The following is a 13533-nucleotide window of genomic DNA, read 5'->3' as shown; positions in this document are numbered from 1 at the left end:
CACATTTGGAGGAAACTAAGTTTTGTGTCTTTTGGACCTGTATTTCCCCTAAACATTTTTTTCTTAGGCTGAATAGAGAACAAGACAAACCAATTTACCACTGACAGAAAACACAGGGAACAGAAAGCATCTAGACTCTTGCACCGCAATCCTCCACCTTAACAGACACACGGTGGACATTGATGGCAGCAGCCTTCTTGGCCACATCCAGGCCGTCCACCACCTTGCCAAAGACCAGACTGTATGCAAATTTCTTGAACTCACGCTCGCCACACCAGATCATGAACTGTGAGCCAATCATGCCACGGCCAGCATCTGTGGTGCCGATGCCCTTAAAGCGCACCATACCCACCTCGTCCTTGAGGGGGCACAGGTCAGCCTCAAAGGTTTTCTTGTCAAAGGCTGAGTACCCACCACTGCCATCATCATTCTCCACATCCCCACCTGCCAGGAATCCCTCCCCACTCCTGAAGAAGTGTGTACCCTTGTAGCCATAGCCATTCTTGCCTGTACAAAGTGCAATGAAATTGTCGCACATTCTTGGGGCCTTATCAGGCCGCAACTCGAAGATAATGCGTCCAGCTGTCACCCCATTGATTGACAGCACCATCCAGCAGTGCGGGAATTTACTTGGCTTTGTTATGGGGGGGAGAGCATTGGCAATGGTTAGCTTAGAGGAATTCTCAGGAGGAGGGGTGGGCTTGGCTGGCTTTTTGGCAGCATCAACATAAGATGATGAGACCTCCTTTTTGTCTGTTAAAGATTCTGCATCATCCTTCCCATTTTCTGTGCTTTCTGACACCAAGAGGGAGAGATTGGATAGCCCCAAAGAAAGAGCAGAAGGTACTGCATTGGAACCCACTGCAGAGGCACCTATAGATATCGGCGTCATTCCATCTGTTGTATTTAAGAGTGATCCTGTCTCAATGGCCTCTGTCATCTGCAATATGTGCTCGATATTCATGCCACCCATTTCATGAGTCTTCATTTCTCCAACTTTAGAGTGAGCTAGGCCTAGGCTGTCTTGAAGGATTGGGGCAGAGGTGACAGCTGTGGCCAAGGGTGACTGCATTGAGCTGGAAGAAGTTAGAGGTGATGGGTGGTTAGGGCTGAGGGGGCTCATGGGACTAACAGAACTCAGCTGTAACATTCGAGATGACAGAAGGTCAGACAGCATATAGAGTAGCAGCACATTTGCATTATTCCCATACATAGCATGCTCTTCCAGGGAGGAGGTCATGACGAAGGGTTCTTCATTTCTAAAGCCTATGGTGGATAACAAAGAATCCAGAGCAGACTGCTTCAGTTTTATGACGATTGCTTCGGTTGCATGGTTGATTGCTGTAACAGCAGCACACTGACTGAACTGATTGGTGATTATTGAAGTATAAGAATGAACCTGAAAAAATGCAAATAAATATGTATATATTGTTCATATAATCTCAAATTTTCATAAATATATTATCTATGAGAATTGTCTTAATTTAGACTGCGACTTCCCTCTGGACAACAAAACTTTTTAACTCGCTCCCTTCACTTAATCAAAGCAGGATTAAAATTCTTAATTATAAGTCATAGTAAAAACTCTAGTACACATTTTTTTTTTTTAATATGCAACATAACTGACCACACTAAAAACAGATTTTACAACAAGCATTTCATAAAGTTCAAATATTTTTTACCAAATAACTTTTTGTTTGAGTATTTGTGAATGAAACATAAGCTCTACATTTCTTCAAAAGGTGCAAAAAAGTAGGACAATATCTCTTCAAAGGATTGTGAGATTGAATTCCTATTTGGTATCAATGAATACCATAAAACACAGGTCTAGTTCAGTTATGGTTGCAATATTCTTAACTCTGAGTGATTTAATTAAATTTTGTACCAGTCTGTAGAATAGACTACTGTTTGGTTTCACACTGTCATACTGACATGTGCAATAGTAAATAATCCATTTCTACAACTAACGATAAAAACTCACACACAGAAACTTACTATTTGGAGGGAATCAATTAAATGCGCGATTGAATTATTTTCGGACAGCGTCTCACTGATCATAGTCAGGTTGGTGAGGTGCTCCTGTAATACTGCTTCCTCAAGCTCTTCCCCTTCAACCTGCAGTGAACAGATGATTCATTATGGCTTCACTCTTGGAATGAGGGAGAGAGAGCACTTGAAACAATGAGAAAGGGAAAGGGAAAGAGAAAGAGAAAAAAAGAAAGAGAGAGAGAGAGAAAGGGAGACAGAGATAAAGAAAGGGAGTGAGAAAGAGAGAGCAAGAGCAAGCAAGACCAAGAGCAAGAGAGAGAGAGAGAGAGAGAGAGAGAGAGAGAGAGAGAGAGAGAGAGAGAGAGAGAGAGAGAGAGAGAGGGAGAGAGAGAGGGAGAGAGAGAGGGAGAGAGAGAGAGAGAAAGGGGAAAGGGGGGGAGAAGGGGGGGGGATTCAAGGGTATGGAAGAGGGTAAGAAAGAAAAAGAAAGGGAGAGATAGACACAGACAAGTGGTGAAGGATAGAAGGGGTAGAACTAAAAAGAACAAGAGAGACAGAAATGGAAGGGCAAGGGATAGGGGGAGGTTAAAAAAACAATGAAGAAGAAGAAGAAGGAGAAGAAGGGGGAGGAGAAGAAGAAAAGCTAGGCATGGAAATGAAGGGAGACAGCAAGCCAAAATATAGAAGCTAACTCACCTTTCCCCTAAGTTCTTCCACAAACTTCTCCACGCTGAGCACTGTTCGCTCAAGCCGTTCCTTCATGGCTGCTCTCATGGCCATTGTGTGTCGCAGTTGCTTGAGGGCCACCTCCAGGTTGCTCTGCAGCTGGCCTCGTAGGATGTCCCGTGCCTGGTCCTCAGGAATCAATTGATGGCCCTGGTTGCTGCACATGTCCATGGCCGGAATTTTAGGACAGGTACAACACACCATTGGTATGGGGCTGCTGCCTGCCCTGCTACAAAATAAAACTTGAGGTTAACATGTGATGCCTTATGGTGAAAGAAGGAGCATTTTTTTTAAACCCTGTAAATGTGTACAGCATGATATCATGCAATGGCTGTCATTATGCAGTTGTGGATGGCACTGCATAATGATATGCCATAAACCATTGGCTCAACAGAGGGAGCTTATCTTTCTCCAATATGTTTGGTATCACTATTGGGTACAGCCACTAAAAGTGAAAGGAACTTAAAGTTTTTCATACTTTTGTTTATGAAATATAACTACAAGCTATTTGGCGTTTACCCCACATTGCCATGAAAATGTTGTGTTCATCATAGTATATGTTGTAAAATGTACCACATAGATGGCTTTACTAGTGTTTAGCCACAAAGGAGTCAATTAGTAGACCTTGTGACCTCCTATGATTTCACCTTTCTTTGAATTTTATTTTTTAAAAATTCTTTTTTATTTTTTTATTTACTTATTTTTTTTATTCTAATGCTATCAATATTGATTCTGTTATCATTATCATATGCATTACAATTATCATAATGTTATCAATATTAGGAACAGCAATATGATACCTGAAAATCTTTCCAAAAATCAAGGAAAACGGTAAACAATTGGCTTATTAGCGACTTATATGTGGAGCCATGTATATGAAAAGACAATTAATAAACTAAACTCACAGTGGGCATGGCATGTATGTACATGCGGCATCGGGTTAATATCATGACTGAAGTACTGAATGAGCCAAGTTACCCCACATTATTGGCCAATTTTCAATATCACAGTTATTGGGTTAACCCGTGACTACAGGTTTTCCCTATGGTCTACCAAGCCAAGCCACTGTGCAGTTAGCTGCTCAACTGAAAAACTTGAAGCATAAGAAACATACATTCTTTGCTTCAGCATACATGAACATACAGGATAGGAGGTGACAAAGAGAATTTGTGAGTAACTTTGAGGGGATGTAACTCCTCAACAACTGTAGCCCCCCCCCCCCCAAGAAAAAAAAAAAAAAAAAAAAAAAAAAAAAAAAAAAAAAAAAAAAAAAAAGTTCAGTAGAGCTGATGTTTGGCACATAGTATCATTTAGAGCTCTTTTTTTTACACATGAAAATATTCTCTAGCTATATTCCTCCTAAACATATTGGGCAATTTCTATATTTCCATGTATTTTTATTATCATCATTATCATTAGCATGAGTGCCATTAATTTTTTTTCTTTTGTAAAAAGGCTACATCTCACTTATTTTTTCCAAATAAAAAATGCACCAATACACTCTTTATATTGCATTGCTCTTTTCAGTAAAAAGAAAGAAAGAAAAGAAAGGAAAATACCAGACCAAAATAGATGCTAGAACAGGGCTTTCAAACTCCTTTACTCCAGGTGGCCACATTTCACCTCAGTATACAGTATGTGGGCCAGATAATCATGAGCAGATCAAAACCACATCATATTGAAGCAATATGATGGTCATAATAATAATGAGAAAGTGATAATATTAACCCTTTCCCGACGGGTAGTATTCATAGTGGCCCGGGCCTCGCTGCCGGGGGCTTATATCGTCGCCCTAGCATGCGCGACCACTCATGCCAAATACCAGCATTCCTTGCCATTTCTTCGTAATACTACGTAATACTACGAGGATATGTTGTATTTTCAATTTTCATTATTTTCTAAAGTCTCTACTTGCTATACTTCCTGATAAATCGAGACTGAAGGGTATTTTTATTGTTATATAGACTCCATAGTTGATCATTATTCAGTCTATAGTCTGAACAAAATAAGCAGTGCGGCATCATGGAGTTAAAATCTTGTTTGTTACATTTTTTTTTTTTCCAATAGTAAAAATGAGAGTGTTAAAAATGACTTAATCACACTTTCACTGGCAGAAAAATAATATTTTGCCGTGACAAAAAAAAAAAAAGAAAGAAAGAAAGAAAGAAAGAAAGAAAGAAAGAAAGAAAGAAAGAAAGAAAGAAAGAAAGAAAGAAAGAAAAGGCATGTCCATACATACACCATGGCATGTACATACATGCCCCTGACAGGTAGTCCCGCCATGCCATGGCATGTGTGTTCATGCCACCCGTCGGCAAAGGGTTAAAAGACTAAGGACTGGCATAATTAATCATGGAAAATGGCCAACTGTACGACTGAAATAGCAAATGTGCTGCGGGCCTCTATGTGTTTAACCCCTGTGCTAGATGGTGCCAAAGATACTGCAATTTGAAATTTTGACACCTTTCAAAGATGATTTTTGTATTAACATATAATTTTGATATGGAAAACAAATATGAAATCTAAAACATTTATTATATACACAAGGGGTGAATGTGCCACCCCATACAAAATAGAGTTAGGGGTGTTTCTGCTAGGTGTAAGTACTGGAATTATTGCGGTGAAGAGTGTTTTGCGATCCCGACACATGTGGGCTTCAAATTCTTAGAATGCTTGTTTTGCACATGTAGAGTGGTAGAGGAGGTTTGGGATTTCATAGAGCGAGGGGCAAATGTTAGTGCAGCCCAGCCACTAGGTGAGCGACTACCTCTGTCTAAACGGCTGCTACTCAGCCAATCAGATGTGCCCTAGCATCCCCACTGGTCATCCCACCAAGCATGCAACTGAAGCCCAGTTTTGATTACTTTCTGCCAATAAGATGTTAATTTTTGATTAGTATAGTAAAAATATCAAGTATTGGAATTGCCTGAAAATTTCACAGTATCACTGACATCTAATACAGGACTGAATTTCAGGTAGAATGAATTACTATAAGCTGGAGAAACATTGCCACATGTTCATTTTTTTATTTTATTTATTTTTTTTTTTTATCATGAATAAATCTGTCTCTTAAGAGGATTCTAATGATATATAATAACATGCTATTCTGTAGTACTCTATGTCTGCCACCTATACCGGACTTTAAATGCTCATAACTCAAAAGCAAGAAATTGGTGCATATGCCCTTTGTCCATGAGATATCTCATAAGTATTTCTGTTCAAGGCTGGGTTTTTTTTATTTGATAAATTTATTATGTCCATTGGATGTCAAACAATGTTAGAGAGAAGTACAAAAGGTGTCTCACCAGGGTGACAGGAATGACTTGCCATAACTGCACAAAGCTCTTTTGGAAGGTCATTAGACTCAATGGACATTCTGGAAGGGGCTTTTGCATTATTCCTATCGCAAATTGAGTGTTGAGTGTCCCACCCAAGACTCATGACTGGAAGAATGCTGCCTCCAGAGAGTATACCATTTCCATGCTCAGGATCCTATTCCTGCCTACCATAACTGGCAATGCAGGTTTTACTATACAAAATTTAATATAGCAACAGAAAAGAAATGAGAAAAATGAAAAAAAAGAAGGAAAGAAAGAAAAAAGAAGAAAGAAGGAAAGAAAGATACAAATGATAAAATGTTACTTATTGTTATTACCCTGAGTTATGGCCTACCAGGAGAGATGACATGGTGTTTGCACAAGGAAAACAGTCTATTTACCATCTGGATATAGCATATCAAATGACAAATATAGATACTGAAAAATGTGGGTGGAGGGGATACAGACAAAGAGATAATAACACTGCAAAGGGTGGCACGGAGTCTTGATACTGCACATGAGTATTTGTGTGTGGCCACTCACTGGAGACTAGGGATACAGGAATGCATCCTGTGGGTACACAGTTGTAAACTACATAAATGGAGAACTGAACTGACAAGAGGTTTGTCAACTACTATTGGGTTTAATTTAAGGGAAAGTAAATATTGTATCACACACACACACACACACACACACACACACACACACACACACACACACACACACACACACACTCACTCACTCACTCACTCACTCACACTCACACTCACACTCACACTCACACTCACACTCACACTCACACTCACACTCTCACTCTCACTCACACTCACTCTCTCTAATGTAAAATTTGCTGGTAAATTTACTGAAAAAAGTCTAGCATACAACATAAAACCTGAAGATCTAAACACAAAGCATATTTCATGTTTAAATGTACCCAAAACTTACATCTAGAAAAAATCTTTACACAAGTCATTGTGAAGTAATGACTTCAAAAATCTATGAACATTCATTATCATTATCATAATTATCCTATTATTTAATTATCATAACTATCATTATTACTGTTATCATCATCATCATCATCATCATCATCTAGCTGTTCATATAATCCATGGTTTGTTTGATCCTATGCATAGGTGCATAGTTTGCCTTATGGGTGTTGAACACACATGGTCACCATGAATGTCATGTTTTTTCATCTGCTGATACTAACCTTCTCTCACTTAGATGTGAATTTGAAACATAGAAAGAATTCTATATCAAGGTGTTCATACAATCCACTGTAGATTATATGAAAATTTTGTCAAAGCAAATCTAGCATCTCCACACAAGACTAACATTATGTATCCTGTCATATAAAATATGAAAACAACTTAGGGAGAAAAAAACGACAACTTCTCTAAATACCTTTGTGCTCCATTCTGATGGCCATACCCTGGTGGCATAACAGGCAATGGGGAAGGGATGTTCGTTCCGGGATATTTTTTTATCGGCACAGTGTAATTTGTAGTTAGCCCTAGAATTTGCAAAAATCATTATTATTATTATTATTATTTTTAAGTTATTGTCAAAACTATTCTCCATCACTTTTCTACCCACAACATGCTTCCACAATAACGCACATGCATGCATGCACGCACACACACACACTCTCACACAAAGTTCAACATCACAGGGAGAAAAACAGGAAAATATATCCACACACATAAAGCTCTCTTACAAATACTCGCCTGAAATACCGGCCTCGGTGAGAGCAGTCGTGTAAGAACAACCAACAGGACACTTGACTTCTGTGTCCCGCGCAAGGCAGATGAGACAGTCGAGGCAAAAAACGTATGACCACAGCTGAGAATCTTGGGTTTGTGCTGCCACTCATCGAACACGGAGCCACAGGTCTCACATAGGGCAGACTTTTTCTGTAAATGACGCTGGAAGTAGTTTTTACTATCAATAATTGCTTGTGGTCAATGATATTACCTATGATGGGATTTGCTGATATACCATATAGCTGAACAGGAAGAGACAGCAGAAAGAGGAAAAAGATAAGGATGAAGCACGGGGATGTGTTATTCCTCCGTATTAAGACGAGGTGTGCATTACATTTAATGCTGTTCTTTAAAAAGGGTTCTTTTAGAGAGAGAGAGAGAGAGAGGAGAGAGAGAGGAGAGAGAGAGAGAGACATTGAGAGATAGAGAGAGAGAGAAGGATGAGAGAGGAACGAGACGATGGAGGGAGAGATGAGAGGAGAGAGAGAGTGGAGAGAGAGAGAGAACGAGAGAGAGAGAAGAGAAGATTGAATAGAGAGATGAGAAGAGGAGAGGAGATGAGGAGAGATGATGAGGACGAAGAGGAGATGGAGGGATGAGATTGAAAGAAAGTCGTGAGAGACCCGGAAGAGAGGAGAGAGAGAGCAGAGAGAAGATGACGAGGAGAAATAAGAGAGAGAGAGAGACGAGAGAGAAGGAGAAGAGGAGAGAGAGGAGAGCGAGAGAGACGGAGAGGGGAGGGAGAGAGAGAGAGAGAGAGGAAGAGACAGAGAGAGAGAGAAGAGAGAGCGAAAAGAGAGACGAGAGACGACGAAGACGAGAGAGAGGTGAGAGAGGAGTTTAACAGCGGGGGATAAGGAGAGAGAGGAGAGGAGAGAGACAGAGAGAATAAGATGAGAGAGACAGCGAAGAGAGAGAAGAGAGGAGGAGAGAGATGAAGACGGAGGACGAGAGACTGTGACGTAGATGAGAGATGAGAGAGACGAGAGACGAAGAGCCGGAGAGAGAGAGAGAGAGAGAGAGGAGAAGAGAGAGGATGAGAGAGAGAGAGAAATAAGAAAGAGAGAGAGAGAGAGAGGAGAATTGAGGAGAGAGAGAGAGGAGAGATGAGAGGACGCCCTGGGGAGAGGAGAGAGAGAAAATAAGAGAAGAGAGGAGAGAGAAAATAAGAGAGAGAGTGGAGAGAGAGAGATGAGGAGAGAGGAGAGAGAGAGAGGAACGAAGAAGAGAGAATAAGGGGGAGAGAGAGAAAAAAAAATATGAGAGAGAGAAAGAGAGAAAGAGAGAGAGAGAGAGAGATAGTTAGAGAGAGAGAGAGAGAGAGAAGAAAGGAGAAAGAGAGACGGATGAGAGAGAAGGAAGCGAGAGGAGAGGAGCAGAGAGAGAGAAGAGAGAGGGAGAAGAGACTGGAGAGAGGGCAAGGAGATGCTGATGAAAGAGAGAGAGAGAGGGAATAAAGAGAGTGAGAGTGAGAGAATAAGAGAGAGAAAGAGAAAGAGAAAAAGAGCAAAGAAGAAAAGAGAAAGAGAGGAGAGGAGAGAGAGAGAGAAGCTAGGTAGAGAGAGATGCGGATGATGAGAGAGAGAGAGAGACGAGAGAGAGAGAGGAGAGAGCAGAGAGGAAGAGAGGAGAGAGAAGAAGAAGAGAGAGAGAGAGGATAATGAGAGAGGAGAGAGAGAGAGAGAGAGAGGCGAAGAGAGAGAGAGAGAGAGAGAGAGAGAGATAAAGAGAGGACACCGGATAGAGAGATCGAGAGAGAGAGAATAAGAGAAACAGAGAGAATTAAGAGAGAGAGGAGAGAGAGAAAAGAGAGAGAGAGAGAGAGCAGAGCGAAGACGAGAATAGAGAGAGAGAGAAATAACAATAAGATGAAGAGAGGAGACGAGACGGACTGAGATGAGATGGGGAGAGAGAGAGGGAGGGAGGAGAGAGATGAGAGAAGAGAGAGGAGAGAGAGAGAGAGAGAGAGGAGAGGCGAGGAGAGACAGAGAGAGAAGAGAGGGTAGAGGACGAGATCGAGAGAAGAGACGGAGAGAGAAGCGAGAGAGAGAAGAGGAGATGATGAAAGAGAAGATCGGGGAAGACTTTCCAGTTGAGAGACAGGAGAGATGAGATAGAGAGGGAATAAGGGAAAAAAGAGAGAGAGAGGAGAGAGAGGGAATAAGGAAAAAGAGAGAGATGGAGAGAGAAAATTAAGAGGAGAGAGACGAGACGATGGGATGAGAGGGGAGAATTCTCCTTGAGATGAGAGAGAGAGAGAGGGGAGAAGAGGAGGCCGAGAGAGGCGAGAGAGAGAGGGGAAATAAAAGGAGGAGAGAGAGAGAGATGAGAACCTGAGAAGGAGAGAGAGATGAGAGAGCAGAGGGGGGGAGAAGAGGAAGAGGAGACGGAGAGGAATGGAGACGAGAGAGACGAGAGAGAGAGGATGAGAGAGGTGAGTGAGATAGAGAGAGAGAGAGGGAGAGAGGAAAATAAGAGAGAGAGAGAGAGAGAATAAGAGAGAGAGAGAGAATAGAGAGAGAGAGAGAATAAGGAGAGAGAGAGAGAGGATGAGAGAAAAAATAAGAGAGGGAGCGAAAGCGAATAAGGACAGACAGATGAGAGAGAGAGAAGAGAGAGGAGAAGACCGAAGAGAGGAGAGGAGGAGAAGAGATGAGGGGGGAGAGCTGAGTGGGAAAGAGAGAGAGAAGAGAGAGAGAGATGAAGATGAGAGAGATTGAGAGAGAGAGGAGGAGGAGAGATGGGAGAGAGGAGAGAGAGAGGAGAGAGGGGGGGGGGGGGGAGAAGGGATGGTAGAGAGAGAGAGAGAGAAGACGAGTGAAGAGAGAGACGAGAGATGAGAGAGTAGAAATTGATGTGAGAGAGAGAGAGAGAGAAAATCAGAGAGAAGAGAGAATAACTAAAGAGAGAAGATGAGAGGAGAGAGACGAGGGAGAGAGAGAGAGAAGACGAGAAGAGAGGAGAGAGGAGAGGACGAGAGAGAGAGAATAAGAAGAGAGAGAGAGAGGAATTTAAGAGAGAGAGAGAAGGAGAGAGACGAGAGACGAGAGAGAGAGAGGAGAGAGGAGGAGAGAGATGAGAGAGGAGAGAGGAGAGAGATGAGAGAATTAAGAGAGAGAGAGAGATGAAGACGAAGAGACAGAGTGACTGAGGAGATGAGTCGAGAGACAGAGAAGAGAACGACCTGGAAGACTGAAGAGAGAGAGAGAGAGAGACGAGGAGAGAGAAAATAAGACGAGAGAGATGTGAGTATGTGGAGAGAGAGAGAGAGATGAGGAGTGAGCGAGACGGAGAGAGATGTGAGTTGAAGAGAGAGAGAGAGAGAGAGTGAGAGGAGAGGAGAGGATGAGAGACAGGAGGAGACGAGAAAACTAATGAGACGGCGATGAGAGAGAGAGAGAGAGAGAGAGGAGAGGAGGGAGAGACGGATGAGAGAATAAAAGAGAGCGAGAGAGGAGAGAGCGAGAGAGAGAGGAGAGAGAGAGAGAATAGAAGACGAGTGAGGAGAGGAGGAGAATAAGAGAGAGAGAGGAAGAGAGAGAGGAGAGATGAGGAGGAGAGACTAGAGAGAGAAGAGAGGAGAGTAGAGAACGAGAGAGAGAGAGGAATAAAGAGAGAGAGAGAGAGAGAGAGAGATCGAGAGATGGAGAGAGAAAGAGAGAGAGAGAAAATAATGAGAGAGAGAGGAGAGAATAAGAGAGAGAGAGAGAAGAGAGAGAGAAAATAAGAGGAGGAGAGAGAGAGAGAGAGAAAATAAGAGAGAGAGAGAGAGAAAAAAAAAAAAAGAGAGAGAGAGAGAGAGAAGAGAGAGAGAGATGAGACAGAGACAGAGAGAGAGAGCGAGAGAGAGAGAGAATAAGAAAGAGAGAGAGAGAGGAATCAGAAGAGAGAGAGAGAGAGATGAGAAGCGAGAGAGAGAGAGAGAGAGAGAGAGAGAGAGAGAGAGAGAGGAGAGAGAGAATAAGAAGAGTAGAGAGAGAATAAGAGAGAGAGAGGAGATAAAGAGAGAGAGAGAGAGATAAGAAGAGAGAGAGAGAAAATAAGAGAGGGAAGGAGAAAATAGAGGAGAGAGAGAGAGAGATGAGAGAGAGAATAACGAGAGAGAGAGAGAATAAGAGAGAGAGAGAGAGACGATGGAGAGAACGAGAGTCTACGAGAGAGAGAGAGAGAGAGGAGAGATGAGAGAATAAGAGAGAGAGAGAGAGAATAGAGAGAGAGAGAGAGAGAGAAGAGAGAGAGAGAGAGAGAGGAGGAGAGAGAAGAGAGAGAGAGAGAGAGAGAGAGAGACGAAGAGAGAGAAGAGAGAGAGGAGACAAATAAGAGAGAGAGAGAGAGATGGAGAGAGAGAGAGAAGAGAGAAGAGAGAGAGAGAGCGGAGAGAGAGAGGAGAGAGAGATAGAGAGAAGAGAGAGGAGAGAGAGCGAGAGGAGAGAGAGAGAGGATAAGAGAGGGAGAGAAAGAGAATAAGACAGACAGAGAGAGGAGAGAGAGAGGAGAAGAAGAGAGAGAGAGAGAGAGAGAGAGAGAGAGAGAAAAGAGGAGAGAGAGAGAGAGAGACGAGATGAGAGAGAGAGAGAGAGAGAGAGAGGAGAGAGAGAGGGAATAAGAAAAAGAGAGAGAGAGAGAGAGAGAGAAGGACGAGGAGAAGAGAGAGGAACATAATGAGAGAGAGAGTGAGTGAGAGACGAGAGAGAGAGAAGAGAGGAGAGAGAGAAGAGAGACGAGGAGACGAGAGAGAGAAGACGACCGATGAGAGAGAGAGAGAGAAAGAGAGAAGAGAGAGAGAGAGAGAGAGAGAGAGAGAGAGAGAGAGAGTAAAAGAGAGAGAGAGAGAGAGAGAGAATAAAAGAGAGAGAGAGAGAGAGGAGAGAGAGAGAGAGATGAGAGAGAGAGAGAGAGAGAGAGGAGAGAGAAGAGACGAAGAGAGAGAGAGAGAGAAATAAGAGAGCGAGAGCGAAAGGAGAGAAAGAGAGAAGAGAGAGAGAGACGAGGAGAGAGGAGGAGAGAGAGATGTGAAGGAGAGACGAGAGGAGAGAAGAAGAGAGAGAGAGAATAAGAGAGAGAGAGAGAGAATAAGAGAGAGAGAGAGAGAGAGAGAGAAGGACGAGAGATGAGAGAAGAGAGAGAGAAAGGGAGAGGAGAGAGAGAGAGAAAGAGAGGGAGAGAGAGAGAGAGAGAGAGAAGAAGAGAGAGAGAGAGAGAGAACGAAGAGGAGAGAAAGGGGGAGAGAAGATGAGAGAGAGAGGGAGAGAGAAGTGGGAGAGGGAGAGGGAGAGAGCGATGCTATGCATGATATCTATTGTCATCAGGAGCAACATCTCACCTCGGCTACTTCGTTATTGGCTTCATGGATGGGGTTGGAGTTGGCATCTACAGGCTGGACTTTGGTGGCATTGAGTGTCTTCCCCGAGGAGAGATCGGACATGGGTGACACCTGTGAGCGCGAGGAAGAGGCTGACCCCAAGGGAGAGGGCTGGTTCACAGAAGAGGAAGAGGAAGAGGAGGCAGTGGTGGAGGTTGAAGCAGAAGAGGTGGAAGAGGAAGAGGAGCTAGGTACCGGTGGGGGATACGAGAACAAGCCTGGGGGAGCAGAGTGGGTGGTAGAGGATTCTGTTTTTCGAAATGGGGGGTAGCTCTCGGGGTAGCTCTTCCCTTTCTTCCTCCCTTGTTTCCTTTCCCCCCCCCTAGGAGTGAGCATCACGGTGTTCCTGGCCTCGAGGTTTGGACTGTAACAA

General features: G+C 42.9%; 1 protein-coding gene across 1 annotated transcript in view; it reads right to left on the bottom strand.

The window, feature by feature from the left end:
* Positions 1-13223, bottom strand: part of LOC119576457 — a 13719-nt gene extending 496 nt beyond the window's left edge. Inside the window, exons 1-7 of the mRNA XM_037924168.1 lie at positions 13122-13223; positions 8010-8040; positions 7763-7903; positions 7440-7548; positions 2686-2944; positions 1996-2115; positions 1-1399 (exon numbers count right to left, since the gene is read on the bottom strand). The exon at positions 1-1399 is cut by the window's left edge and continues 496 nt beyond it. Of these exons, the coding sequence (XP_037780096.1) occupies positions 131-1399; positions 1996-2115; positions 2686-2944; positions 7440-7548; positions 7763-7903; positions 8010-8040; positions 13122-13223 (2031 nt within the window). The 3' untranslated portion in view covers positions 1-130. The remainder of the gene's footprint in view (positions 1400-1995; positions 2116-2685; positions 2945-7439; positions 7549-7762; positions 7904-8009; positions 8041-13121) is intronic.
* Positions 13224-13533: the final 310 nt, after the last annotated feature.

Source organism: Penaeus monodon, chromosome 8, assembly GCF_015228065.2.
Source record: "Penaeus monodon isolate SGIC_2016 chromosome 8, NSTDA_Pmon_1, whole genome shotgun sequence".
In the NCBI taxonomy this organism is placed as follows: Eukaryota; Metazoa; Arthropoda; class Malacostraca; order Decapoda; family Penaeidae; genus Penaeus; species Penaeus monodon.
Note: the sequence above shows the minus strand (reverse complement) of the source record. Positions and strands in the feature narration are given on the sequence as shown.